The 27,198-nt window shown below is 33.4% G+C and overlaps 1 protein-coding gene across 1 annotated transcript in view; it reads right to left on the reverse strand.

The window, feature by feature from the left end:
- Positions 1-27,198, reverse strand: part of EYS (eyes shut homolog) — a 1,522,493-nt gene that overhangs the window by 1,430,859 nt on the left and 64,436 nt on the right. The window contains exons 3-4 of the mRNA XM_025419151.3: positions 9,982-10,175; positions 8,666-8,796 (exon numbers count right to left, since the gene is read on the reverse strand). Of these exons, the coding sequence (XP_025274936.3) occupies positions 8,666-8,796; positions 9,982-10,175 (325 nt within the window). The remainder of the gene's footprint in view (positions 1-8,665; positions 8,797-9,981; positions 10,176-27,198) is intronic.

Here is a 27,198-nt window from a genome sequence, read left to right on the forward strand (position 1 = left end):
TTCTGATTTTTTAAAGATATAGTGTATATATATTTTCCAATATCTATTTTAGGGTGTTTTTTATAAAGATGACTCTCGATAAATATTTATTAAACAATTGGCTTCAGATTAGAAAAAAATTATTGTAAGAGAAATATACCAGCTGGTTTTATTAACATTTATTTTCTGATTAAGGTTTCCTCCTTTCATTCTGAATGTTCAGATTATCTTTACATATAAAAATATTAGAGTTATTGCATTCAGCAAATATTAAACTAAAATGTTTTTTTATACTTGTGTGTGTGTGCGTGCACTCACACGTGGGTGTGCGTATATATGATGGCAATATTAGGAGTGTGGTTCATGATAGTCTCCAAAGCCTTTATGTCGTCTTATATTACAAATGCTCCCCAAAACTAGTGTATAGAGAAAGACTCAGAATCCTGTATGTCCAGTCACAACTCCATTCACCACTATCTCTACACCTCCATCAGATGGGATAATGATCCTTCCATCAGGGATCCTTGAAAGCCTCAGTAGAGCTGTGGTCTGTAGTGCTTTGGACATTTCCACTTATATAAATGGAAAAGAGTCCACAGAAACGTTCACTTTAGCGCTGCTTTTGAAGAGCTTACAAGGGCTGTCCACTGAGCTCTGCCAGCTCTGACAAGACTTCACACCTCTAAATTAATGCCAAAACTCACAGTCAGCCCGCCATGATCTATGTTTGAGGCCATAAATGTTAACCCCTTATCCACATTTATTGCAAACACCTCAAGAACCCAGAGCCTCCTCACCATTTGGATCTTTCCTCCCAGTCATTTCTGTACACATTTTTCATTTTGACCCAAATCTTTTCATTGGTGGCCACTCTTTCTCCCTCACCCCTCATATTTCAGGGGCTGGATGTCAGGTACATGTCCTTTTTCCTCATTGTGTCTTCAAAAAGATAACTGTCCCATCATTCTCAAAAATCTGTTATTTGAGGATGATGCCATAAAGCCATGCTATCCATATTTCATGTTATTTTCAAAGCTGACCCTCCTGGGCTTTCCCTCTAATCCTTTAATTTTTATTTTTTTATTATTTTTAAATTTTTTTAAATTTTTATTTTTTAAATATACTTTTACTCTTTTTAAAAAATATTATTTATTTATTTATTCATGAGATAGATAGAGAGAGAGAGACAGAGGCAAAGGGAGAGGGAGAAGCAGGCTCCATGCAGGGAGCCTGATGTGGGACTCATTCCCAGGACTCCAGGATCACACCCTGGGCCAACGGCAGGCAATAAACCACTGAGCCACCCAGGGATCCCCTCCTTTAATTTTTAATACCTGTTTTTTTATATCTTTTTGTAACATTGCCCAGTCTTACTTGGGACTTATTTCAATATTTGCAGAGTTGATCCATTTAAAATCCTAGCTTTTGGGGATCCCTGGGTGGCGCAGTGGTTTGGTGCCTGCCTTTGGCCCAGGGTGCAATCCTGGAGACCTGGGATCGAATCCCACGTCGGGCTCCCGGTGCATGGAGCCTGCTTCTCCCTCTGCCTATGTCTCTGCCTCTCTCTCTCTCTCTCTGTGACTATCATAAATAAATAAAAATTTTAAAAAATATTTTAAAAAATAAATAAAATCCTAGCTTTTTGGAGGAAGATACTGTCTCAACTCAAAGATCTCAGGCTTCATCCTGACTTTACAACCTATTTCCACTCTAGTATTCCATACACTATCACCATGCATAATTCTGTTCCTTCCATAACTTTAAATTCCTTAATATTAATTTCAAGTATTTCATATTCCACTCACAGCCTCATTTCTTTTTCCAGCCTACCCTTTCTAGTCCTTTTTTCTCCCCAACAGTTCATTCTTCACAATCCACTGATCCTACCAACACTTGAATGTCTTTCATCCCCTATCATGTCATCACTTCAATAATAACCTGAATTACATTACATGGTCCATTTCCAACTAACTTCTTGTGTATACCCTCAAATCATTTGCCCCATTTCTCTCCATTATTGTTGCCTGGTCAAAATTTAACTCTAGTTTAATTCAACACTGAGGCTATTTTATGAAAAATAGAACTACACATAGTACAAAAGTTAACTATTTAAAATATGATTGGATGAAATTTGGCTTACAAAGATCCTGGATTTTTTTTTATCCTCTCAGTCCTACACTTATTTGTTTTTGTTTTTGTTTTGTTTTGTTTTGTTTTGTTTTGTTTTGTTTTGTTTTTGGCTGTGTTTCCTTGCTAGGTTTCCTCTTGGTGGCAAGATGGCCTCCTGTAACTCAGCTACCTGCTTCAAGGAAGTTTCTTGATGTCACTACAGAGTCTGTTTTATATTTCTTTAAAATCTCCAGCAAGAGGTTCAATTTCAACCACGTGCAAACTTTCTGCCAAATGGTTAAATTATCAAAGGGCAAAAAAAAAAAGTGTCAATCTTACTTTAAAACAATTTATTTCCTGTGGCTAAACAAACAAAACAGGGTAAAACAAAACAAAACAAAACAAAACAAACAAACAAAAAAAACCTCATCTTTAACCCTTGTAGACAGAGAGCAATGATGATAGAGAAAAATGGGAGAAAATTCTCTGGTTTCTATTCTCTCATTTCTGGGTCAAGTCCTGGTGCTGGAAATGGGTAAAGGTTTCCATACCATAATATTCACTATGGATGACCTTTTTGTCTAGCCAGTGCTGACTAAGGGTTAGACCATTCTTCTGGACATATATTAGAGCAGCTTCTGGGCCCTTGTGTATTTGAGAGCCAGGAAACTCGCTTGCATACAGCCTCTCATGGTATCACACAGTAATTATAATAAGAGTCACTGCTGCCTCCTAGAGGAGGATCTGCTTCTCAGAAGCCCACAGACAGGTAGACCTCTATCCTATCTTAATTTCTGAGATCTCATCCCTTCTTCACCCCTCCAAAGATACACTTCTCTATTTCCTTAAGCATAATACTTTGTAATGTCTTTTAATTTGCAATTCATTATCTTAATCTCTTGTACAGTGCTGTGAGTCCTGGACAGTCTCCTCTAGAATACTTTCTTATCGTCCTTGTCCATCTTGTACTGTATTTCAGAATGCTGACCTGTGACTTCTGCCTGGGTTCTACTAATGTACTGCAGTAGCAACAGGTCAGAGGTGAGAGGAGAATAAGGTCAGGATTTATTTTCTCTATTCCCTTCCTGACAGGTTGTAGGCTGGCAGTAACTGTGTTTATCTACATAAGTTCAGAGTTCATGTCAGAATGTTCTATACTACACCTACACTTCTCTCTCAGTTCTCCTAATTGCATCTTAGCTTCCTCTTTCAGCAGTATAGAAGGGAAACAGCTCCCCACTGTTTCTAAACTCAGGATGTTTAATCACACATTGTTGGTTTCCCATAGACCTTCACAAATTATTTAGTTTTTTTTTTTTTTTTCATTCCGTATTTCTAAATTACTCTGAGTGAACCATCCGTTTTCTGGAAGAACCATGGCTGATTGCAAGTATTCAGAGAAACTCTGCAAACATTCTTCTAAATAATTTTTCATTTTCTGCCATTGTTATATCTCATGAAATGTACTTTATTTTTTTTAAATGTTAGCCTCCCCAAAATAAATAAAACAGTTTAAAAATTAACCAAAGTATTAACACTGTGGCCAAATAATTCCTCTGTAATTTCAGAAAATTGCCAGAGTTAGGTTCTACATGTCTGCTGACACAAAAACATCAATTATCCTTCCTTTTTCCACCAAATTCTACTTGCACTCTACTTGCTCCCAGCAATGCCATTTATGATGCTTCACTAATATAACTTATTGCTCTTAAAAATAAGACTTTTTATGACAAGTTCCCTGACACCAAAAGATTTCAATAGTCTAGGTGTTAAAGGAAATGCCAATTTATAGATACAGTTAAAAATTAACTCCTCTTTGACACTGTGTTGCTGTGGTCATTTAGGTACCAAATAAATTCTCAAAGCTAGTGGTTTACTCTCTTTCTCAAGGAAGTAATTTTATTTCATTTCCTATCTCATCTAATCATAGGAATTTAGATCTAGTCCATATATTTAAATAGAGAAACTGATACCATCATCGGTATTGTATTCTCTTACTTCATTTTACTTTTTCCCAACCGCATGTTTCTTTTCTCCCAAATTCAGAATATAAGAGCAAAAGCTTGGGTTGAACTGTACGGATGTAGGAGGGAAAGAGGTGTAAGAGGATTTTCTGCATTGATGCTATTTGAATTCGGCTCATCTTAACCAGTAATTCTTAAAGTATGGTCTCCAGATCAGCAGCTTCAGCATCACTTGAGACTTTGTTAGAAATGCACATTTGTAATCTCCACCCCAGATTTATTGAGTTAGAAACTCTAGGGTCAGGAAATAGCTATTTGTGTTTTAAACAGCCCTTCAGGAGATTCTAAAACAGCTAAAGTCCACTGCAGCCAAAGTGTGAGAATCATTGATTTAGAAAAAACATACTTCCTAAGATGGCAGAGCATAGATAACTTGTTCATATTTTAAAGGAATTTAAGTTGAAGGGCGTCCATTTCTCTTTTTATTTTCACTCATTCCATTAATCTCCTTTGAGACAAGAAAAAGAAACTACAAGACTAACTTTTTGGTCATTTTTTCAACTTCATGCTTTATTAATTTATATAGATTATATCTCTATCACTTCATTAGAGTAAAAGTTAGAAGTGAATCTGACGGTCAGTGAATTTAGAGGTGAGAATCTGAGTGCTAGAAATTCTGTTCTTGTGTTCCACATCTGTATGGTACTCAATGATCTCTGAGGCTCAGGTTTTCACTCATCATTCAAGTTAGACTTTCTTATTTCTGCGTTGTTGAGGCAGTTCTTTGTTTACTCTCCTTTCACTTTCCTTATATTTTACCTTCTATTAATCAGCAGTCTAATTTAGACAAAGGAGGGGACCATGTTTTTAATTAAGTAGGTTGGAGATGAGCACAATGTTTGCCAAATTAATTTCATGAGTAAGTTTACTTCAAATTTGTTACACTAGCTTACTGATATGACATACTTCATCCATCCTAGAGAAGTCTAACTGGAATTTTTACAACATCTATCCTATCTAGCACATGCTTAACAAAGCATTCTAGATGGAACTCCATCATTTTAAAATTAAATCTATTAGAACAGTCAACTGAGAGCTGGCAATAATGCCTCTGTCTATCTAGTTTTCTGTTGAGGATAAAATTTAAAACAAGCCTTCCAGAACATCAGAATGATGGTAAAAGTAAAGGCCAATAAAATAATCATATCTAATAAAAAGTAAAATAAATATATACGTGATGTATACTCATTTAAATAATTTTAACCATATTTTAATTGTTGATCATTTTTCTATGTATATTTACAAATATATTTGCACTATGTCTCAGAATTAGAAAATAAAAATTCAGTATTTTTAAAAAAGAAAACAATTGAGTTTGTTGATAAATTTATATAAGATTGAATGCATATATAAATTTGCCTGGACTGATTAGCCTTAACAAGATTTTGATATAATGAAGAAGCTTCTCTTCATTTTCTTTTGAAAACATCACATTTTTTTATAAATTTATTTTTTATTGCTGTTCAATTTGTCCACACATACCCAGTGCTCATCCCATCAAGTACCCCCCTCAGTGCCCATCACCCAGTCACCTCCACTTCCCACCCACCTCCCTCCCCTTCCACCACCCATAGTTCGTTTCCCAGGGTTAGGAGTCTCTCATGTTCTGTCTCCCTTTCTGATATTTCTCACTCATTTTTCTCCTTTCCCCTTTATTCCCTTTCACTATTTTTTTATATTACCCAAATGAATGAGACCATATAATGTTTATCCTTCTCCGATAGACTTATTTCACTCAGCATAATACCCTCCAGTTCCATCCACGTTGAAGCAAATGGTGGGTATTTGTCATTTCTAATGGCTGAGTAATATTCCATTGTATACATAAACCACATCTTCTTTATCCATTCATCTTTCGATGGACACCGAGGCTCCTTCCACAGTTTGGCTATTGTGGACATTGCTGCTATGAACACCGGGGTGCAGGTGTCCCGGCGTTTCACTGCATCTGTATCTTTGGGGTAAATCCCCAGCAGTGCAATTGCTGGGTCATAGGGCAGATCTATTTTTAACTCTTTGAGGAACCTCCACATAGTTTTCCAGAGTGGATGCCCCAGTTCACATTCCCACCAACAGTGCAAGAGGGTTCCCCTTTCTCCACATCCTCTCCAACATTTGTGATTTCCTGCCTTGTTAATGTTCCCCATTCTCACTGGTGTGAGGTGGTATCTCATTGTGGTTTTGATTTGTATTTCCCTGATGGCCAGTGATGCAGAGCATTTTCTCATGTGCATGTTGGCCATGTCTGTGTCTTCCTCTGTGAGATTTCTGATCATGTCTTTTGCCCATTTCATGATTGGATTGTTTGTTTCTTTGGTGTTGAGTTTAATAAGTTCTGTATAGATCTTGGAAACTAGCCCTTTATCTGATACGTCATTTGCAAATATCTTCTCCCATTCTGTAGGTTGTCTTTTAGTTTTGTTGACTGTATCCTTTGCTGTGCAAAAGCTTCTTATCTTGATGAAGTCCCAATAGTTCATTTTTGCTTTTGTTTTTCTTGCCTTCGTGGATGTATCTTGCAAGAAGTTACTGTGGCCAAGTTCCAAAAGGGTGTTGCCTGTGTTCTCCTCTAGGATTTTGATGGAATCTTGTCTCACATTTAGATCTTTCATCCATTTTGAGTTTATCTTTGTGTATGGTGAAAGAGAGTGGTCTAGTTTCATTCTTCTGCATGTGGATGTCCAATTTTCCCAGCACCTTTTATTGAAGAAACTGTCTTTTTCCAGTGGATAGTTTTTCCTTCTTTGTCGAATATTAGTTGACCATAAAGTTGAGGGTCCACTTCTGGGTTCTCTATTCTGTTCCATTGATCTATGTGTCTGTTTTTGTGCCAGTACCACACTGTCTTGATGACCACAGCTTTGTAGTACAACCTGAAATCTGGGATTGTGATGCCCCCGGATATGTTTTTTTTTTTTTAATATTCCCCTGGCTATTCAGGGTCTTTTCTGATTCCACAAAAATCTTCAAATAATCTGTTCCAACTCTCTGAAGAAAGTCCATGGTATTTTGATAGGGATTGCATTAAACGTGTAAATTGCCCTGGGTAACATTGACATTTTCACAATATTAATTCTTCCAATCCATGAGCATGGAATATTTTTCCATCTCTTTGTGTCTTCCTCCATTTCTTTCAGAAGTGTTCTGTAGTTTTTAGGGTATAGATCCTTTACCTCTTTGGTTAGGTTTATTCCTAGGTATTTTATGCTTTTGGGTGCAATTGTAAATGGGATTGGATCCTTAATTTCTCTTTCTTCAGTCTCATTGTTAGTGTATAGAAACGCCGCTGACTTCTGGGCATTGATTTTGTATCCTGCCACACTGCCAAATTGCTGTATGAGTTCTAGCAATCTTGGGGTGGAATCTTTTGGGTTTTCTATGTAGAGTATCATGTCATCGGTGAAGAGGGAGAGTTTGACTTCTTCTTTGCCAATTTGAATGCCTTTTTTTCTTTTTGTTGTCTGATTGCTGAGGCTAGGACTTCTAGTACTATGCTGAATAGCAGTGGTGAGAGTGAACATCCCTGTCTTGTTTGTGATCTTAGGGGAAAGGCTCCCAGTGTTTCTCAAATATCATTGAGAATGATATTTGCTGTGGGCTTTTCCTAGATGGCTTTTAAGATATTGAGGAATGTTCCCTCTATCCCTACGCTCTGAAGAGTTTTGATCAGGAATGGATGCTGTATTTTGTCAAATGCTTTCTCTGCATCTATTGAGAGGATCATATGCTTCTTGGAAAATGTCACATTTTAAAAGCTTCGTATGTTTTTAAACTTGGCAATTCCTTTTAAAATTGATGAAAATACTCTCCTTTGTACATCGGTGATGTGTATGCATAGTCTGTTTATTTTCAGGATTTTCAAGGTTTTTCTGTACCATAGCTAATAATTTTCTGCATTTATGAGTATTCTAAAATTTTGAGGCTGTTTACTGCCCTCCAGTAATGACCAACAGAACTTACTTTAAGAAGCCAGATAAAAGTCAAGCAAGTGTGAAGAGTACAAATTGTACTTCTTAATGGTGTGAGAAACTATCTATAAAGCTATTTGAAATGGACTTAAATTATAAGCCCAGATAACTGGGTCACTTCTGTCATTTACCAATGGGTAATTTTTAGCAAACCCTTATTTAAATAAAGCAATATTCCCTAAAATTCTGCCTAGAGACCCTAACTATCTGCCAAGGTCTGCAAATTGAAGGAAGAGATGGTTTATTCTATACTTTCAAAATGTAATAATAACATTGTGTATAGTAGACATACTTACATTTATCTCTTCTTTATAGACCTTTAAAAGTATCTAAAGGTCAGTTATCCTAAAAATCTCCATGATGAAACAAAATGTGTTTTAAACTGTCCAAATTATGCCTGAGAATTTTTTAGTTTTTAAAATGATTAAAAAAAACGTTAAAATGTTTCTACTTCAACTTGAAATAGAGTATTAGATGCCATTAAATAAAATTTAAGCTTAAAACAGAACATTCGTTTATTTTTGTCCACAAGCCTTTACAACTCATGTGTTTTTGTTTAAAAAATAGGAAAGTAATTAATTATACCTGCAATGATAATCATTTTCATATTTCATACATGTGGTATTTTTCTTGTGAGGAAATGACTCACGTGGTGTTTGAAGTTGTCTCTTACAAAGCTTGCCTGTAAATATTGCTGAACAGATGTACATAGTACCCTAAGAAAAATCAGAAAGTATTTTTTACAAAAGTTTTTGGATATCTCAAAGATCATAAAATGATTCTTACCTGGAGAGGGATGGAAGCTATTTTCATAAGCATGTAGAAGTTCTCTGTGCAACAATGTGAAAGATTCTATTTTCCAAAATGTCACAACAATGTCTCCCATCTCACACACTTTTCCTATCACCTGAATTCAACACTCCTCTAAATGAGAATTAGAAACTATCCTTACCTCCCACTTGAATGTAAGCAAGCTATGAGTATGGAGAAAGTGATGCTCTCTGGTTTTCAAGGCTCTGTTTAAAAGGCCATATAATGTCTGTCTAATTATCTTGGGATGCTTGTCCTTGGATTTTAGCCACGATGCTGTGAGGAAGCCGAGGCCTTACTAAGAAGTTATGTTTAAGGTTCTGGATTGATAGCTCCAGTCAAGAGCCCAGTTAACAGCCTGTATCAACCACCAGACATCTGAGTTAGGAAGCCTTTAAGATATTAATATGAATTCATAATACAAATTTAAATATTAATCATACTAAAATAAAAAGATAGTGATTTGTGGAATTTATTACATTATTTCCTAGTCTTATTTATTTAAATGTTAAGTTAAAATGTTAAAATATAAAAATATCAAATAAACAAAATAACCAAAAATAATTAAAAATGAAATGCTTATAAAATTACATTGTAAATTTACATTGTAAAAATTACATTATAAAATTACATTTTAGTGGAAGCACAAAAATGAAACTGAAGATTGTAAAGTGGGGTTTTTATTTAAAATAGGAAAACATGAAAATCAACACATGAAGTATTTTTTCTGCTATTTCTAATTTTGAAATTTATAATATATTAATAAAAACTTTAATTATATTTGTAGTTTTCAGATAGTTTGGTAATGGTAAATATACATATGGTAATGGTAAATATGTATATAAATTGTATATACACACACACACACAAATTGCTATTTTATTAGATTCTGACTTCCAGGGATGCATGAGTGGCTCAGCGATTGAGCATCTATCTGCCTTTGGCTCAGGGCATGATCCCAGGGTTCTGGGATTGAGTCCCGCCTGGGGTTCCCCACAGGGAGCTTCTTTCTCCCTCTGCCTATGTCTCCGCTTCTCTCTCTCTGTCTCTCATGAATTAATAAATAGTTTTAAAAAAAGATTCAGACTTACATTTGGAACATGAATGCAGTCAGCATCATTCTGACATGGTTTCAATGAACACTCATTGACATTGGTTTCACAGTTTTGATGAAAAAATCCTTTTGGGCATTCACAAATGTAAGCAGGGCTTTTATTCCGCCAAATTTCCACTTTCCAACAAGACTGAGAAACATACGATTCCATTGTCTCTTCACAGAACGAACCTTAAAAGATCACACACACAAAGTATGAACATAAAATGTAACAAAACATTATAGAGAAAGTCTTCAGAACTCATTTTAAAAACCAGATTTATTATGGCATAATTAATGTATTATAAAATTTACCCATTGCAAGTCTATAATTCAATAACTTTTGCAAATGTGTAGAGGTATTTGACTATTAGCACTATTCAGGTTTAGCATATTTCCATTACCCAACGAAGGCCTCTTATTGTCACTCTTTGTTCGCAACTTTGGCCCCAGGCAAACATTAATTTTTCTGTCTCTATAGATTTGCTTTTTCTATGCACATCATATAAATGGAATGGTACAATATGTTGTCTCATGCTTGGCTTCTTTGCTTAGGATTTGTCATGTTGTATCATGTATCAATATTTTGTTACATTTATTGCTAAAAAGTAATTCACAATGCATATATTTTATTTATTCATTCATCAGTTGGTAAACATTTGGGCTGTTCTACTTTTAAACATTTTTTATCGATATATAATTGACATATAACATTATATCAGTGTTTTTTATTTGGTAAAATTCTCCTGTGAAGCCAACATTATATTAGTTTGAAGTGTACAACATAATGATTCAATATATGTATATAGTACAAGATGATCACCATCATAAGTGTAGTTAGCATTCACTATTTCACACAGTTATAAATTTTTGCTTTTGATGAGAACTTTTAAGATATACTCTTGTAGCAATTAACTTTTACGAATAAATGAATTCACCCACAAGTATTTGAGTAGATATATATTTTCATATCTTTTATACAAATTTCTTGCTGAGGTGTATAATAAATACATGTGTAACTTTTTAAGAAACTGGCAAACTATTTTACAAAGTGATTGTGCCATCTTACATTTACATTAGCAGTGTATACGATATCCTGTCTTTCTGCATTTTTACCAACATTTGATATTATCTATCTTCTTTATTTTAGCCATCCTGGGGGGGGGTGAAATCATATCACCATGTGGTTTCAGTTTGCATTTCTAAAAGATTAACAGTTTTGACTGTCTTCTCATATGTTTACTGGTCATTTGTATATCTTCTCTAATGACATTTCTATTTACATATGTAGACTGTAAAAATTGTATTGTTTATTTTCTTTTTTTTTTTAAATTTTTATTTATTTACGATAGTCACACAGAGAGAGAGAGGCAGAGACACAGGCAGAGGGAGAAGCAGGCTCCATACACTGGGAGCCCGACATGGGATTCGACCCCGGGTCTCCAGGATCACACCCTGGGCCAAAGGGAGGCGCTAAACCGCTGCGCCACCCAGGGATCCCTGTTTATTTTCTTATTATTGAGTAGCAAGTGGTTTTTGTATATTCTGAATACAATTTTCATGATATATGTGATGGCAAATACTTTGTCCTTTTCTTGCTTTGCTTTTTCATGTTCTAAGTGATTTTTTGATAGGAAAGCTTATATATATATATAAATTTCATTAAATACAACTTGTAATCTTTTCTTTCATGTATCATGCTTTTGGTCTCACATAAGAACTCTTTGCCTTACCAAAGTTCACAAAAAATTTCTCTTACTTTTTATCAGAAGTTTATAATTTTAGTTCTTACTTTAGGATCTCTGATCCATTTGAATTTTTTTAAATTTTTTGTTTTGATACAGTCTGAGACAATGATGTGAGCTATTTCACATATATTTGTGTTTTTAATTAATTAATTAAATGTTGAAATATAACTGCCACAGTACTTTTTTAGAGATTGGCCTTTGGCCATTTAATTACTTTTTTCACTATTTTGGAAAATCGAATTGGTCATAAACACAACTTTTGATTTCTCTCAGTTCCATCCCACTGGTCTATATACTTATCCATATGCATAACACACTGTCTAGATAAATGGAACTTGATAGCAAGTTCTGAAATTGGGCAGTCATCCAATTTTTTCCTCTTGTTGTTTTTGTTGGGTTTTGTTTTTACACTTTCACATAGAATTTTGTATGAGGTTGTCAATTTCTACACAAAAGCCTGGTGGAAAATTGATAAATATGTCAATGAATCAATAGATAAAATTGGGAAGAATTGTCATCTTAACAACATGAAGTTCCAATCAATGAATATTCAATATCTCCGCATTTGTTTAAGTATTCTTTCATCTCTTTCAGCAAAGTTGTAGAGTTTTCTTTTAAAGTCTTCATTTAATTAATTAAATTTATACCTATGCATTTATTCTTTTGTTGCTATTGCAAAGGTAATATCTTCTTAATTTGATTTTGTAAATTTTGTTGCTTTATATAGAAATGTAATTAACTTTAGTATGCTGTCTTGTATCCTGCAAACTTTATAAACTCATTTATTAGTCTGGTAATTCTTTTTTTGGATCCTTAAGATTTTCTACAGATGAGATATCGTCATGTGTTAATAAAGATAGTTTTACTCCTTCCTTTTTAATCTGTATGTCCTTTTATCTCCCCATTAAACATTCTGGAGCATTCTATACAATGTTAACTACAAATGGTGAAAGTGGATATCACTTTTGTTTTCATCCTAAAAGGAAAATCTATCACCTTGTCATCATTGGTATGATGTTAACTGAACAATTGTTATAATTTTTTTTTATTATTTTTTTAAATTTAATTTTATTATTATCATTTTTTAAAAGATTTTATCCATTCATTCACAAGACACAGAGAGAGAGAGAGAGAGAGAGGCAGAGACACAAGCAGAGGGAGAAGCAGGCTTCATGCAAGGAACCCGATGTGGGACTTGATTCCAGGACTCCAGGAACACACCCAGGGTGGAAGGCAGGTGCTAAACCACTGAGCCACCCAGGGATTCCCTAAAATATTTTTTTTTATCAGGTTGAGAGAGCTTTGTTCCCTTTCTAATTTGTTTGAGTTTTTATAATCAATATGCATTGCATTTTTTCAAATGGCTCTTCTGTGTCTATTGAGAGGATTATATGGTTTGTCTTTTTTCTAGTAAGGTAGTATATTAAATTAATTCATCTTTTGGATGTTAAACCAATCTTGCATTTTTGGGAAAAAAAACGTATTTTGTGAGAATATAAAAATAGTTTTATATGTTTCTGTATTGAGTATACTTTTATTTTGTTGAGGATTTTCAAATTACATTCATAAGTGATATTGATTTTTAGTTTTCTTGTTTTGTGCTGTCTTTACCTGGTTTTGCTATGAGAGTAAAACTGGCCTCATAAAATGAGTGGAAAGTATTGCTTACTTCTTTTCTTTGTGAAAAGTTTGTAAGGACTAGTATTAAGTCCTTCCGTGTTTGCTAGGTTTATATAGGTTTTCTATTTCTTCCTGAGACAATTTTAGTAATTTGTGTCTTTCTAGAATTTGTCTATATAGTTTAAGTAGTCTAATTTGTTTGCATAATGGTGTTCACAGTATTTCCTTATAATCATGTTTATTTTGAAAGAATGATCACTAAAAATATCCCCACTTTAAACACTGATTTTATTAATTTTTGCCTCTCCTTATTTTTTCTCAGTCACTCCAACTGAAGATATATTCATTTTGTTTTTCTTAAACATCAGTGTTTGGTTTTATTGATTTTTCTCACAAGTTTTAGTGATTTTTTTTGCACTAAACTTACCATTTCTTTTGTGTGTTGCTGATCTAGTTTATCTTCTTTCTCTACTTATTTAAAGTAGAAGCTGAGGATATTGATTTGAGATCTTTTTTCTTTTTTAATGTAGGAATTTAGAACTATAAGTTTCCCTAATAAGCATTGCTTTAACAATAAATTTAACAAATTTTGATATGAGGGGTGTGTGTGTGTGTGTGTGTGTGTGTGATTCTTCTTTGACTAGGTTATTTTAGAAATTTGTTTAATTTCCAAGTATTTGGTGATTTACCAGAATTTTCTGCTATGGATTTCTAATTTAACTCTGTTAAGATTGGTAAGCATATATTTCCTGAATTTTATCTTATTTTCCCCCATTTAGTTATTTTAATGAATGCAAATCAGAGAGTTTCTAAAATACATATTTACAGTGTTATCTAACCATCACCATTATAATTTCAGAATATTGCCTTTGCCCCAGAAAGAAATCCCATAATTATTGGTAACTTTCAGCTGCCCTTTCCCCAATCTCTTTACATCCACTAATCTCATTTTTGTCTCTATGAATTTGCCTGTTCTGACCTGAATTTTATCTTTTTTTCAGATTTATTGAAACTTCTTTTATGGTTATCTTCATTTGTTTATATATTGTCTACCAACACCAGAGTTGAGCATATTTGGTACTTTATGCAATGTTAGGGTGAGCGCCTCCTAAAAGTCTGTGCTCTGGACAAGTCACTAGCCTCCCTTTTATCCCCTCACTGATAAGATCATGTGAGAAAAAAATAATAAAGTGATGCTACTAAGGCCCAAGTTTAGGAGCTTCATTGAAGCTTTTATAAGTCCTAGGTCCCTAGGTGTTTCACTGCAGAGCTGAAGAAATTTTGTAAGATTGTATTCAATCTATTGTTAATAGGTACATCACAGTGGCAACAAAAAGTAACTACAGTAGTGGCCTGACAATTTTTGCCATATCTGTTAACTCTTAGATTTCAAAACAAAAATTTACTCTTTTATTTTGTTGGTCTGAACAAGGCTTTGGGCAATTCATGCATATTAGAGCTGAATGGAGAATTATCCAACTTTCGTTAAAAATGGCATAGTTGGCCCCCAGAAATTACCTATAGAAAATTTTAAAAAGCATTTGTATTCTAAGTTCATAAATCTTGTCAACCAATCACTAAATATCCCAAAGCTAACAAGCATGTAGCATGTTCATTAGAAAAAAAATATTTATATCAAACCCATTCATTATTATGAGAATAGGAACAACAGGAAACAGTTAGTTATGAAAAATTAAATTACTTAGCAATAGTATACAAGACAAAAACCCCACTTAGATGATATGCTGTTAATTCATTTGAAGTTTGGATTGCGAGTTAAATTCTAAAATATAACAGCATAAAGGTAGTATAAAATGTTGAGTGACCACACCCTTGACACTATTATATTAAAATAAAGCAACCTCTAATATCAGGAAATCAGTACATGAATAATTATTTTGATCACACAAAGAAAGGAATGTGTATTTCTTAATGTTATTATTAATAGCATCATATTACCCTATTTGATAATTAAATACAGGGAATAATATTTAAGTACATTAAGACATAAATGTTAGCACCATGGGAGGAAATTTTATGAATGCTATTGCCTTATATCTATGTAATGCTTGGCATTACCATAGCACATACATCCAGATTATTTTTTATAAACTCCTTAAGACAAATCTGGGATTTATAAAGGGCCATAATTATCCAGTGTATATTTTAATTTTCTTCTAAGTTAAACTAATCTTTTCTAGAGGTTAAGCAACTTGTCACATGCTACATAATTAGTTAATTAATGACAAATTAATAATAATATTTTATGCATTCCACCTAATCTCAGTATAACTCTGTGCTCTTTCACCACACTAGATTAGTTCTGTAAAAAATTTTAAAAAAGGTAGAAACCCAAATACTCAATTGACTTTTAGCATTAATCCAATAGTACAATTATAGTGTTCAACATTATGCTGTCCAACATTATATATGGAATATAAAAAAGATGCAGAAATATTTACTTGGCTTCTTCTAGAAGCAAAATTATATAGTCTAAATATGAATCCTTTGTCATGTATGCAGTTTGGAAATATGTTGCTTATTTCTTCATTATTTTAATGAGGAATGTCTAGATTAAAAAAATTTGATGACTTCCAGTTTATTGATTTATGCATATACACTTATTATTTTTATGGATTGTACTTTTGATATCATCTAAGAGCTCTCCTTCAGTCACTACTTTCCAAATATTTTCTGCTATAAAACAGCTATCAAAACAATTAGAGTTTAGTTTTGTTAATAATGTCATAGTATATGACATAGCATATAGAATGTAGTAAGTTAAGAATAGAAGATATATTGTGTGGATAATTTAAAAATATAAAGAATAATATATTATGTGGATTGTGTTGTTGTTGTTCTTTTAATGGATATATAGTTTCTTCCAAAACATTAAAATTGCAGACCAAACTATGATTTCATAAACACTAATTGAATTGTGCTTATGAAGCTTCACATGTGTTATTATTCAAGAAAGAATGGCAAGATTCAGAGAAATGTACTCTTTAGTGTGACCTGATAGATTGCCCTTGATGGAGATTTTGTGCAAAGTAGATCATGAGGAAGGGAGATGATTTCTCAGAAAAGAATGGATGTTGGAAATGTCATTCATCATATAAGATAAGCATTGCTAAAAAACAAAAAAAAAAAAAAGTGAAGATTCACAAGGATGAAAAGGGGCTCTTCTCAAGGCCTCAGAAACTTGAGGCATGGATTCTAAAAAGGAGATATATTTGGGTACTCCTATTGTGCAGAGGTGTAAGTGGTCTTTTAAGACTAGGTCCTGACCTCAGGGCCAACTGGGTGGGTGTTTGCATGAGCTATTCTAAATGTTATACATGAGGTGAATTCTGAGGTCAATTTATCTAGTATCTAAGTATACATTTCTTGACTTAACTTCTTTTTATTATCCTCTCAGTAACATCATATGGTGCATGTGATGGTGTGGATTTAGCACTGCTACGGGAAATTAAAAAGAAATTTTTGTGCATACTTGGTGTAAAGTAGCATGGGATAATGGCAAGGAATCATAGTGGCCAGAAATGATCCACCAAATACAGAAGGAGTCAGCAACCAGGTAGCTGATATCTCACTAATGAAAACCAGATTGGGTTTTCGAACAGTGGCAGAGACAGTAAATCTTACCAATTATTCCAAAGGCTATCTGAACTTCTTAGCTACCCATCTATATTCTAGCCAATGAGATCCTTTTAGAAATTCTTGGTGTCTAGATCAAGCCAAAGCCTTTAAGTAATACACTTTCTTCCATCTCTGGCTTTTCTTGCACTGGCCACCTGGAGGTCACATGTTCTAGTTAGCATATCTAAAATATTCCAACAGACTGGATTCCTGAGTTGCTACTTGGAAAAGGTCTACCCTGCAGGGGCACAAGTTGTTCAATGGCCTTTGAATGAATTAAAAAAATATATATCATCGATTTAAGAAGTATTAGTTAATTCAACACAACCCAGCCTAATATGACCACTAAAAAATATTTGACCAAGTTAGGTTCTGCCATAAAAGGAACTTAAAATTTATGGCATATGTGTGGTGAGCAATGAAATGTGAAAGGCTGAAAAGATAATAATCCACATTATAACATACTACCTGATGTGAGAGGAGTGTGAATGCTTAACGTTATAGCAGAAGTGGTTAAAAAAAATTAGTAGAATGCTTCAGTTGCTATTTACTGGTTTTGTCAAGAAAAATACATAAAGTAGACGTACTAGGGATTATTTGCCAACACAAATACAATAATGGATATATTGGAAATATTAAGGACCAATATTAGGAATGAAAATTAAGTATGGCTATTTATGGGTATGGATTAGTATTGCCTAAAATATATGGGTTCTGTTTCTCTTTATTCATTTTATTAAAGTGTTTGTGTAAGTTGCCATGTGAAAATAAACCTCTTTATATCAAAATATGGGGCATTAAAAAAAACCTGTTCAATGTGAAAACAGTTACTGGGGGGTAAATGCAAAGGTAGGTGACACATCTTTCCATTTTAGACTTATTAAAATGCTAAGGCATATGTTCACTGTAAGCTGATGATGAATTTGAACAGAATGATATGTTTTGTTTTGTTATGTTTTATATGAGTGGACACATAAAGCACAAGAAAATCATGCAAAAACTTTAGGGAAGTATAATATATCTATAAAGATATAGCTTATTAGTAGCTTATTTAGTAGTAGATATAGCTTATTTTGCCAACATTTTGGCAATATGAATTTAAAAATAAGAACTTAAATACCTTAAGAAATGTTATCATAGACAAAGAAAATAATTTAAAGTTAGAATCAATAATTCAGATTCTTCAGTCCTTTTTTTGAGAGAGAAAGAGAAAGTACACATTTGTGAGTGCACAAAAGCAGTGGAGAACCATAAAGTGGGAGGGGGAGGAAAAGAATTTCAAGATCTCAAGGGGACTCAGTGCTGAGCCTGGGGGGCTCAATGTGGGGCTTGAACTCATGATGCTGAGATCATGACCTGAGCTGGCACCAAGAGTCGGTTGCTTAACTGACCGAGCTACCCAGCATCCCTCGATTCTTCAAAGTCTTTTAAAATAAAATATGCTTGTTAGTTTTATTTTAATGAAATTTAAAATATAAAAATTACAATTATTTTCTAATGAGAAACAAACATACTTGAAAATGCAGACTTTGCAGACAACAAAGTGGTATTTTTGACACAATTAACCTGAAACACTTTCTCTTTTCAAAGTATGGGGCAGAGGGATCCCTGGGTGGCGCAGCGGTTTGGCGCCTGCCTTTGGCCCAGGGCGTGATCCTGGAGACCCGGGATCGAATCCCACATCAGGCTCCCGGTGCATGGAGCCTGCTTCTCCCTCTGCCTGTGTCTCTGCGCCTCTCTCTCTCTCTCTCTGTGACTATCATAAATTTAAAAAAAAAAAAAAAAAAAAAAAAGTATGGGGCAGAAACAACAAATGCTTTCATTGTGACTGATATGCATGTGACATCTAATATATCAATGTGTTTTTTAGCTCATCATATATATTTTATGCTTTTTTCATTTACCATTCTTTAAAATAATACAAAATGTTCATATATTTGGTATTTACTCTGAATTAAAGTATCTAAATATCTACTAGGAAGACGGATCTTTTGAACATGCATCTTGCAAAGGAATATTGGAGTAACAGTGAAGGGGAGAGAAAACAATCTCCTGAACATACCAGTTGTTAATTTCTATCAGTCAATTGATGTATATACCCATGTATTGTATGTATGTATGACGTTATCTTCTATCTTTTCCATTTAGGTACCCAAAAATACAACTAACTATTGTAAGCATTAAGAAAATTTGTGTACAGAAAGCAATAGTCCATTTGTTTGGAACTAAAATGACAGTTTTTCTGGCAGGGAAAACACCTTTATCTGTATGTTATTAACTAAGGCTATGAGTCTGTAATGAATTTAAAGTGTTTGGTCAAACTAATCAAGAAGTACTAAGGAAAGAGAACTACCATGATGGAGTATTTCTCTGAGGAAAAAGCAGAGGAATGGAGAGATTGGGTTATATTTGGATCACTAGATCACTTGTCCCAAGTCTACGACATCTGAAAATATCTCATGATTATATGTGGTGTTGTTGGATTTCTTGAAACCAACTACGGTGTGAGATATATACTACAAAAATTAAGCAATCTCCTTTACATATGTTGATTAAACAAGTGGATGCTCAAACTTTCACTTGAGGTTTGAATAACACTGAGCCATACAATTAAAAATGTACCATTTTAGGGACCCTGAGTGGCTTAGTGGTTGAGCATCTTCCTTCGGCTCAGGGTGTGATCCTTGGGTTCTGGGATTGAGTACCACATAGGGCTCCATGCATGGAGCTTGCTTCTCCCTCTGCCTGTGTCTCTCAAGATAAAATCTTTAAAAAAATAACCTTTTACTTACTGGTGATTTTATTCATTTTTTTCTCTTGAAACTTATAACCTCTCTGATATTTTGTTTGTTTGTCTTACTGGGTATATATCCTCAATAATCCTTTCATGTTATTTTGGTGGGCCACAATTTTTCTGCTCTTTAGCATGTGTAGGTTGTTATTTGGCCTTCATACTTGAACACAAGTTCAGCTGTGTATAAAATTAAGTGATGAACATAATTTGTATTTAAAAGTCAGTAGATAGGAAAGAGATAGCTTTTTTTAACTGCCATTTTGTGCAGCTCACAAGATAAATTGATGCTAATCTGATTGTTTTTGTAAATTTCCTGGTATTTTACTATTTTTTTGAGGTTGGATTATTGGTTGAGTCCTTCTTAAATTTCTTAGGTATTTTAATATTTTCACCAACATGTATTTTAGACTATCCTTATCATTTCTACTAAATACTTTCTTGACCCTTTCAATCTACTTGTCTTTTTTTTTCAGATATTTTTAAATTTTACTATTTTATTATTTATTTTACTATTTTTCTATTTTATTAATTTCTTTTCTCCTTGCTCTTGTTGCTTCCTTCTGGAATTTCTATTACATGAAGGCTGATATTTCCTGCAGTCATTTTCTGTGATGCACATTTCCTCTTGTTTTTCTTATATTTTATTGTTCTCTTTGTCTTCTGGAGGAAGACCTCTACTATATTTTCAACACATATACTAATCATTATACATACTATTTTTTAGGCCTGTGATTCTTAAATTACTGATCATGGATTTCCAAGTAATCTGATATTTTTGAGAATTGCCACAGTATCCTTTGGGATGCTCCTAAAAATATTGATTTTTCCCCCTTAATTAGTTCAGCTTTCTCAATGATTTATTGCCTCTATTCAAATATAAGTTCTCTTCAGGTAGGTAATTTTGTCTGCTAACTGACTTCACAAGCACATAGAATAGCCCTTACCTTTGTCCAGATTAGAATTTCTCCCCTAAGTGTTGGTAAATGGAGAATCTTGTATAGAATTTCACTTTTCTGATCATAAGGGAGGTTCACGATGGACAGCTAGGTGGATAGATTGACACTCGATTTTCCCAAGATGAGGTCAGCTCATATCTCCTGGCAGCCTTAAATTCCACAAAACTCTGATTAACATTACACTATGCTTACTTTAGGATTTTCCTTTGTCAGAATGCACATTTCTGAGAGCTATTCCTTCTTTCCTTTTTTATATCTTTCTTTTTCTCCTCCAAGTCCCCCTTGCATAGAATTAGCCTAGCCTTGCATTTTCTCTGATTTTCTTTATAGCTTTCTTGTCCACACTAAGATCTTTTCTGAAATAGTTATTCCAACTGTTCTTACTGGAGTTTTTAAATTAATTTTCCTAAAGATTGCCTTGTGACCCAATCTTACAAGTTTGACTCTGAGCTTGGAATCTCTCCAAGATGTTTTTTAATAATAAATTTATTTTTTATTGGTGTTCAATTTACCAACATACAGAATAACACCCAGTGCTCATCCTGTCAAGTGCCCCCCTCAGTGCCCGTCACCCATTCACTCCCAACCCCCGCCCTCCTCCCCTTCCACCACCCCTAGTTTGTTTCCCAGAGTTAGGAGTCTCTATGTTCTGTCTCCCTTTCTGATATTTCCCACACATTTCTTCTCCCTTCCCTTATATTCCCTTTCACTAGGCACTGCTGTTCTTTCCACTGGCAAAGTCTTTTATAGTGAAATGTTCCAAGCTATCTTTTTTTTTTTTTTTTTCCTGCCTTGGCTTTTTAATCTATCTGATACAATCACCTCTCAATTTTCCCAGGATTCCTGAAAAAAAAAATTTGATAATAGTCTCCATTATATTCCCCAGCAATGCCATGGTTTTCATTTTAAAGGGAATGTTTAATGGAAAGTGATATAAGCGTATATATACTCTTAGACTCCCAAATTCATCAGACTTTTCTTACTTAAATATGTTCTTCCCCACAGATATGAGTTAAGTAAAACAATACTCTGATTCAGTAATTTAGATTAGTGCTGTGTTTACTAATTTTTACATTGTATCAAGTAATATAGTACCATACAAATTTTGATCTCATGAAGTTATGAGTTTACATAGAAATAGAATAAATGTAAAAGAGAAGTAAATGAATGTATAGTATTTTTAATGGTGATAAATATTGTTGAGAAAAAAGGTGGCAGTGTGCTTGAAACAAGAAAGTTCTGGAAGATATGGACATTCTAAGTAGAGTGGTCAAAGAAAGCCTCAATGATGAGGGGAATGATAAACCTATATATAGAGAAACAGTCTTATGGCTATCCTGCAAAAGAGTAATTTGAACACTTAACTCCCCTCACCTTGATATATTTTTTCATTTTTAAAGTATATACCACCTTGTAAAATAACATGTACCATAAGGATTTGTTATATTTATGATTCATTTCTTTCATTCAAATATAAGCTCCACTCATACAGGTAATTTTGTCTGTTTTGCTAATGACATTTCATAATCAAATAGAATGCTCTTGCCCCACAGCAAACTTTCCATAAATATTTGTTGAATTAATGCATGAACAAATAAATGAACAAAGAACACTTTATCAGACACAGCAGCAAGTGTAAAAACCTTGAGTTGAGACTATTCCTACAGCATTCAAAGGCAGAAAGAAAACTAGAAGACTGAGTCAACAAGAGGATGCAAAGTTCAGAGAAGGAAAGTCAGAATGAGGGTGGAATGAGCTATTTCAGAAACTTAGGCTTTTTTCCTTTTATTTCAAATTTTATGGAAACACAATGGAGCATTTTGGGCTGAGCTTTGGCATAATCTCACATATTTAAAAGATTACTTTAAAAGTAGATTATACATGGCCAAGAAGGAAAACAGAGAGCAGTTTTTAGACTACTGCAATATTCCAGACATAGAATTATGGAGCTTTAGACAGGTAGAGAAGTAGGTTGATAGGGGTGTGCAGGCAAAGCCTGGACGTCCTTTTTCTGATTGCTTCTAATTTTTATTTAAATGTGAAAGGAAGAACTCGATGAAGTATAATCAAAGGGGTTGAGGTTTGAGGAGAAAAGATAGGTATGAAAGGTCATCAAGAATGTTGACAGAATGCAATATTAAACAAAAATTCCAGGTATCAATAATTACCACCTTTACATTAAAAAAAACTTAACATACAACAATACACACATAACCCAAATACCTAAGCTGAAATTCTATTAAATCAGCTAAGCAACTTTTATTTCAATGGAAATCATAATGAGGTTTCTATAAGACAAACTAGCTCTGCTATCCTAACATGCATGTATCCATAAAAAATATTACAACAAATGGAAGATCATCTTATTTTATTATGATTTCAATAAGTTCTTTTGGATCAATCTCCTAATGAAGTGTCAAAAAATTTCCAAAGGAATTCTGTGTAAAATAATGAATGCAGTGCAGTTAGTTGTACATTTTATTCACATAAATTGATTTCAGTTTACTTTCATGTAAGAATGAAGCTATTGTACTTGAAGGATAGGCCACAAAAAGGCATCACCCAATGGAAGAGTAATTTGCCTTTCATTTCTATGAGAAAGAAAGAAATGGTTGCTAGGAGCACTTTTCAATTATTACAAAAGTGAAATAAGCAACAAACACAAGAAAATGAGTGAAAAATAGCTAACTTGTTGACTTATGTTTGATTATAGTTTTAATACTTTGTCAAGATGAATAACTGATTCAAAATAAGAAAGAATATTTAATGCAAATACTTAACATACACCTATGCCAATGTCATTGTATGCAAGATTTATATTTAGGTATTTCAGATAAATAAAAAAAGACAAGTTATTTATTTTATGCACACTTTAACAAACACCATTTAACTACTCTTATTCTCATGTTATACAGTTTCAATCATGTATGCTGTGAGACTTTAACAGTTAAAAATATCAACTTTGTTAAGTTCCTAATGTATGGCTCTCACTACTCTGCTCTTAAATTCAAATGGGAAGGATTCAGCCTACAACCTATTACAACGGGACAAATACCTAATATTTTCCTTTATGGCAAAGGTTTGTATTTTTTTTCTCTTGTAGGCCTTAGAGTCTCTTGAGCTCTGCTATTGTATCATGAAAGCATTTGTAGATTATATATAGATGCATTAAAATGACTATTTTACTATTATTTTTAAAATGCTTTATTAGTATTAATCTAAGTGATTTTACTTGTAAAATAGACACTGTCTTTAGCCCATTGTTATAGAACAAATGTTTGCATCACCTCCAAACTCATATGTTGAAACCCTATGCCTGATGTGATTGTATTGGGAGGTAGGGCCTTTGGGAAGTAATTAAAATTTAGGATTAGTTGACGTCATAAGGGTAGAATCTTCATAAATGGGATTAAGGCCTTTATAAAAGTCATGAGGAAGCTGCTTTTCCTCTCTGATCTCAGTCATTTGAGGATGCAATGAGAAAAGTTGGCAGTCTGCATCCTGGAAGATGGCTTTCCCCAGAACTTGATGATGGGGCCACCCTGATCTTGGACTTCCAGCCTCTAGAACCATGAGAAATGAATTTCTGTTGTTTATAAGCCACCCAATCTATAGTATTTTTGTAATAGCAGCCAAAATTGACTAACATATCCATTGTAGGTGAGATAATTAGGCGCATGAAAATACAGTTCAAAGCATACATCATTCTTATATTATTAATAAGAAACTTTGAGGAATCTCTGAAAGAAACACAAAAAATGCAAGACTGCATTTAGAGAAGTACCCAAAGAGACATGAATCATACATAGAACAAAAAAAGGCACATAGAAGAAAACAGGTGTGAGTCCTAAAATAAAGCCATTCACATCCTCAAACTCTAAGTAACAGGAGGCTGAAGTCAAGAAAGTTCCTAGAACATTGAGCTAAAGTATGGAATGGTTGTGGTGAAATCCAAATTAGACTCTAGGCATGCATTGAAAAAATGATCATAGATCACATATCCCAGTATGCAATTTTAGGTTGGGTAATGTGAGACTAAGTTCTATTCATCTTCCAAAGTTTTCACTTAAAAAATGAAAGTTTTTCTAGTAGAGAAACTGCATATCCAATCAGAGAATTAGTTTTGAGCAACAGCAACAATTGGTATTAACAAAAGAAATGAAAAGAAGATCGTCTACCAACACTAAAAGTATCTGTCTCAAGTTTATGATTACTATATTTCCAATTAGGTAGATAAGTAAAGCCTCTATAAACCTAATTTAATTTTCATGTTTAATCAGTCTTAAAGATTTGAGCAAGGATCTGCCTAATCTCTGGCTGAAAGTACTTCAATATCCAATATCAGAAAAACAGACATTTCTTAGTTAAATTGAAAGAAATTATAAGATAAACATGAAAAGCATCAGTATTTCAAAAGAAGAGTTGCAAAGTAGAGAACCCATCCATCATTGAAGCAGGGATTCTGCTTGAAGGAAAATAAGGTAGAGATATACAATTCATGGATTGATAAAACCTGAGATGTATTTTGAAAAGAAAATAAATTAAAGTCAATCTTTTGCTAATTCTAATCAAGGAGATTAAAATATAATAAAAATAGTTAACAGTTCTATGCTAAGATAAACTAAAAGGTGAAAAACATATACCAAAATTAACATAAATAATATGGAATGGTTAATATATTAATAACAGAAAATATAACTTGTAAAGAAAATAATCATAGAATTATCCTCCAAAAGGACACTGAGCCTGGTTTTCTGAATCTTCAAAATCTGTGAAACTTATAAAATTTTATGCACTATATTCGAGAACAGACTTATTCAACAGAAATAAGATGTCACATGCATTTTAAGATTTTCTAGTAGCTACATTAAAAAAATAAGGAAGTAAGTAAAATTAATTTTAAGAATACATTTAATTTACTCAAAAGTTCTCAAATTTTTTTCAATAAAAACATTATTAATGTTGTATTTTACTTTTTTCATAATAAATTTTTGAGTGGGAAAGTGTGTATATTTCACTAACAGCACCTTGAAATTTGAAGGCCAAATTCCAAGTACTCAAAGCCATAAGTGGATAATGGCTCTGTACTGAACAGTACATCTAGAACAAAGGAAAAAAGTGAATGTTTCAATCTTATCTCACAAAGTTATTCTAAGCTTTATAGCAAATACCTTACTAATCATAACATTAAATTACAGTCTCAAGGATGGAATGATCTTAAACAAAATATGAGAAATTAAATTTCATTAATTTTGAAAAGTAGTAATAAACACATCAGGCAAGGTCCATTCTCAGAGTGGAAATTTTTAGAACATCTCTGAATATAATTTCACATCAATAGAAATAACAGCTTATAAATCTGAAGAATAATAAAATTAAATAGTTCTAAGACTGGTCATTTCAATACTTTTGCTGAATTAACTATATATCCATACCAAATAAACAACAAAAGACTCCTGTCATCTCATATTACAAAAATAGTCATCTATCCAGCTAGACTGTATATTTAAAACAATAAAAATTCCTAGAAAATTATGATTTCTGGGACATGAGGGAAATCATTAAAATTTCATGAAAAATAAGGACATTTAGAGAGTGAAAACCAAGTAAGATAATGGCACAAAATGTTTTTAACACCCATAACTAGGGCAGCCTGGGTGGCTCAGCGGTTTAGCACCTGCCTTCGGCCCAGGGCGTGATCCTGGAGATGCAGGATCGAGTCCCATGTCGGGCTCCCTGCATGGAGCCTGCTTTTCCCTCTGTCCATGTCTCTGCCTCTCTCTCTCTCTCTCTCTTTCTCTCTCTCTGTGTCTCTCATGAGTAAATTAAAATCTTTTAAAAAATAACACCCATAACTAGCAAAGAGGGCATGTGTACATGTATGTGTATATATGTATATCGATGCATATGTGTATGTATATACATACATGTAAAGTATGTGTACATGTATATGTATTATAATGTATGTGTATGTGCACATGCATATGTATTGTATGTACACGTGTATGTGTGTACACATGTGTGTTATGTGTATGCATACACATAAGTATATATGTGTGTATATGTGTATATATGCCTATGTCTATATATATATAGCCAGTCAATAGGGAAAAAAGGACAAAAGACTTAAATAGACCTTTCACAAAAGATATCAAATGTCCATAAAAATCTCAAAGAATTCAATAGTAATAGTAAACATAGATGTAAATATTAAACCAAAATGAAATGCTACTACATACTTTTCAACATGACTGTCATCAAAATAGATGGCACACGGAGTGATGTGTGCATGTAGAGCAAAAAGGAGTTTTATACACTGCTAGTAGGAGTGTAAGTTAGCACAGCTCCTTTGGAAATAACGTGTTATTATTTATTAAGATTTAATAGATACATACATAAACCATGACCAGAAATTCCACTGGAAACCATGACTAGAAAGTATATTTCATATGTATACA

The sequence above is a fragment of the Canis lupus genome, chromosome 12 (assembly GCF_003254725.2).
Source record: "Canis lupus dingo isolate Sandy chromosome 12, ASM325472v2, whole genome shotgun sequence".
In the NCBI taxonomy this organism is placed as follows: Eukaryota; Metazoa; Chordata; class Mammalia; order Carnivora; family Canidae; genus Canis; species Canis lupus.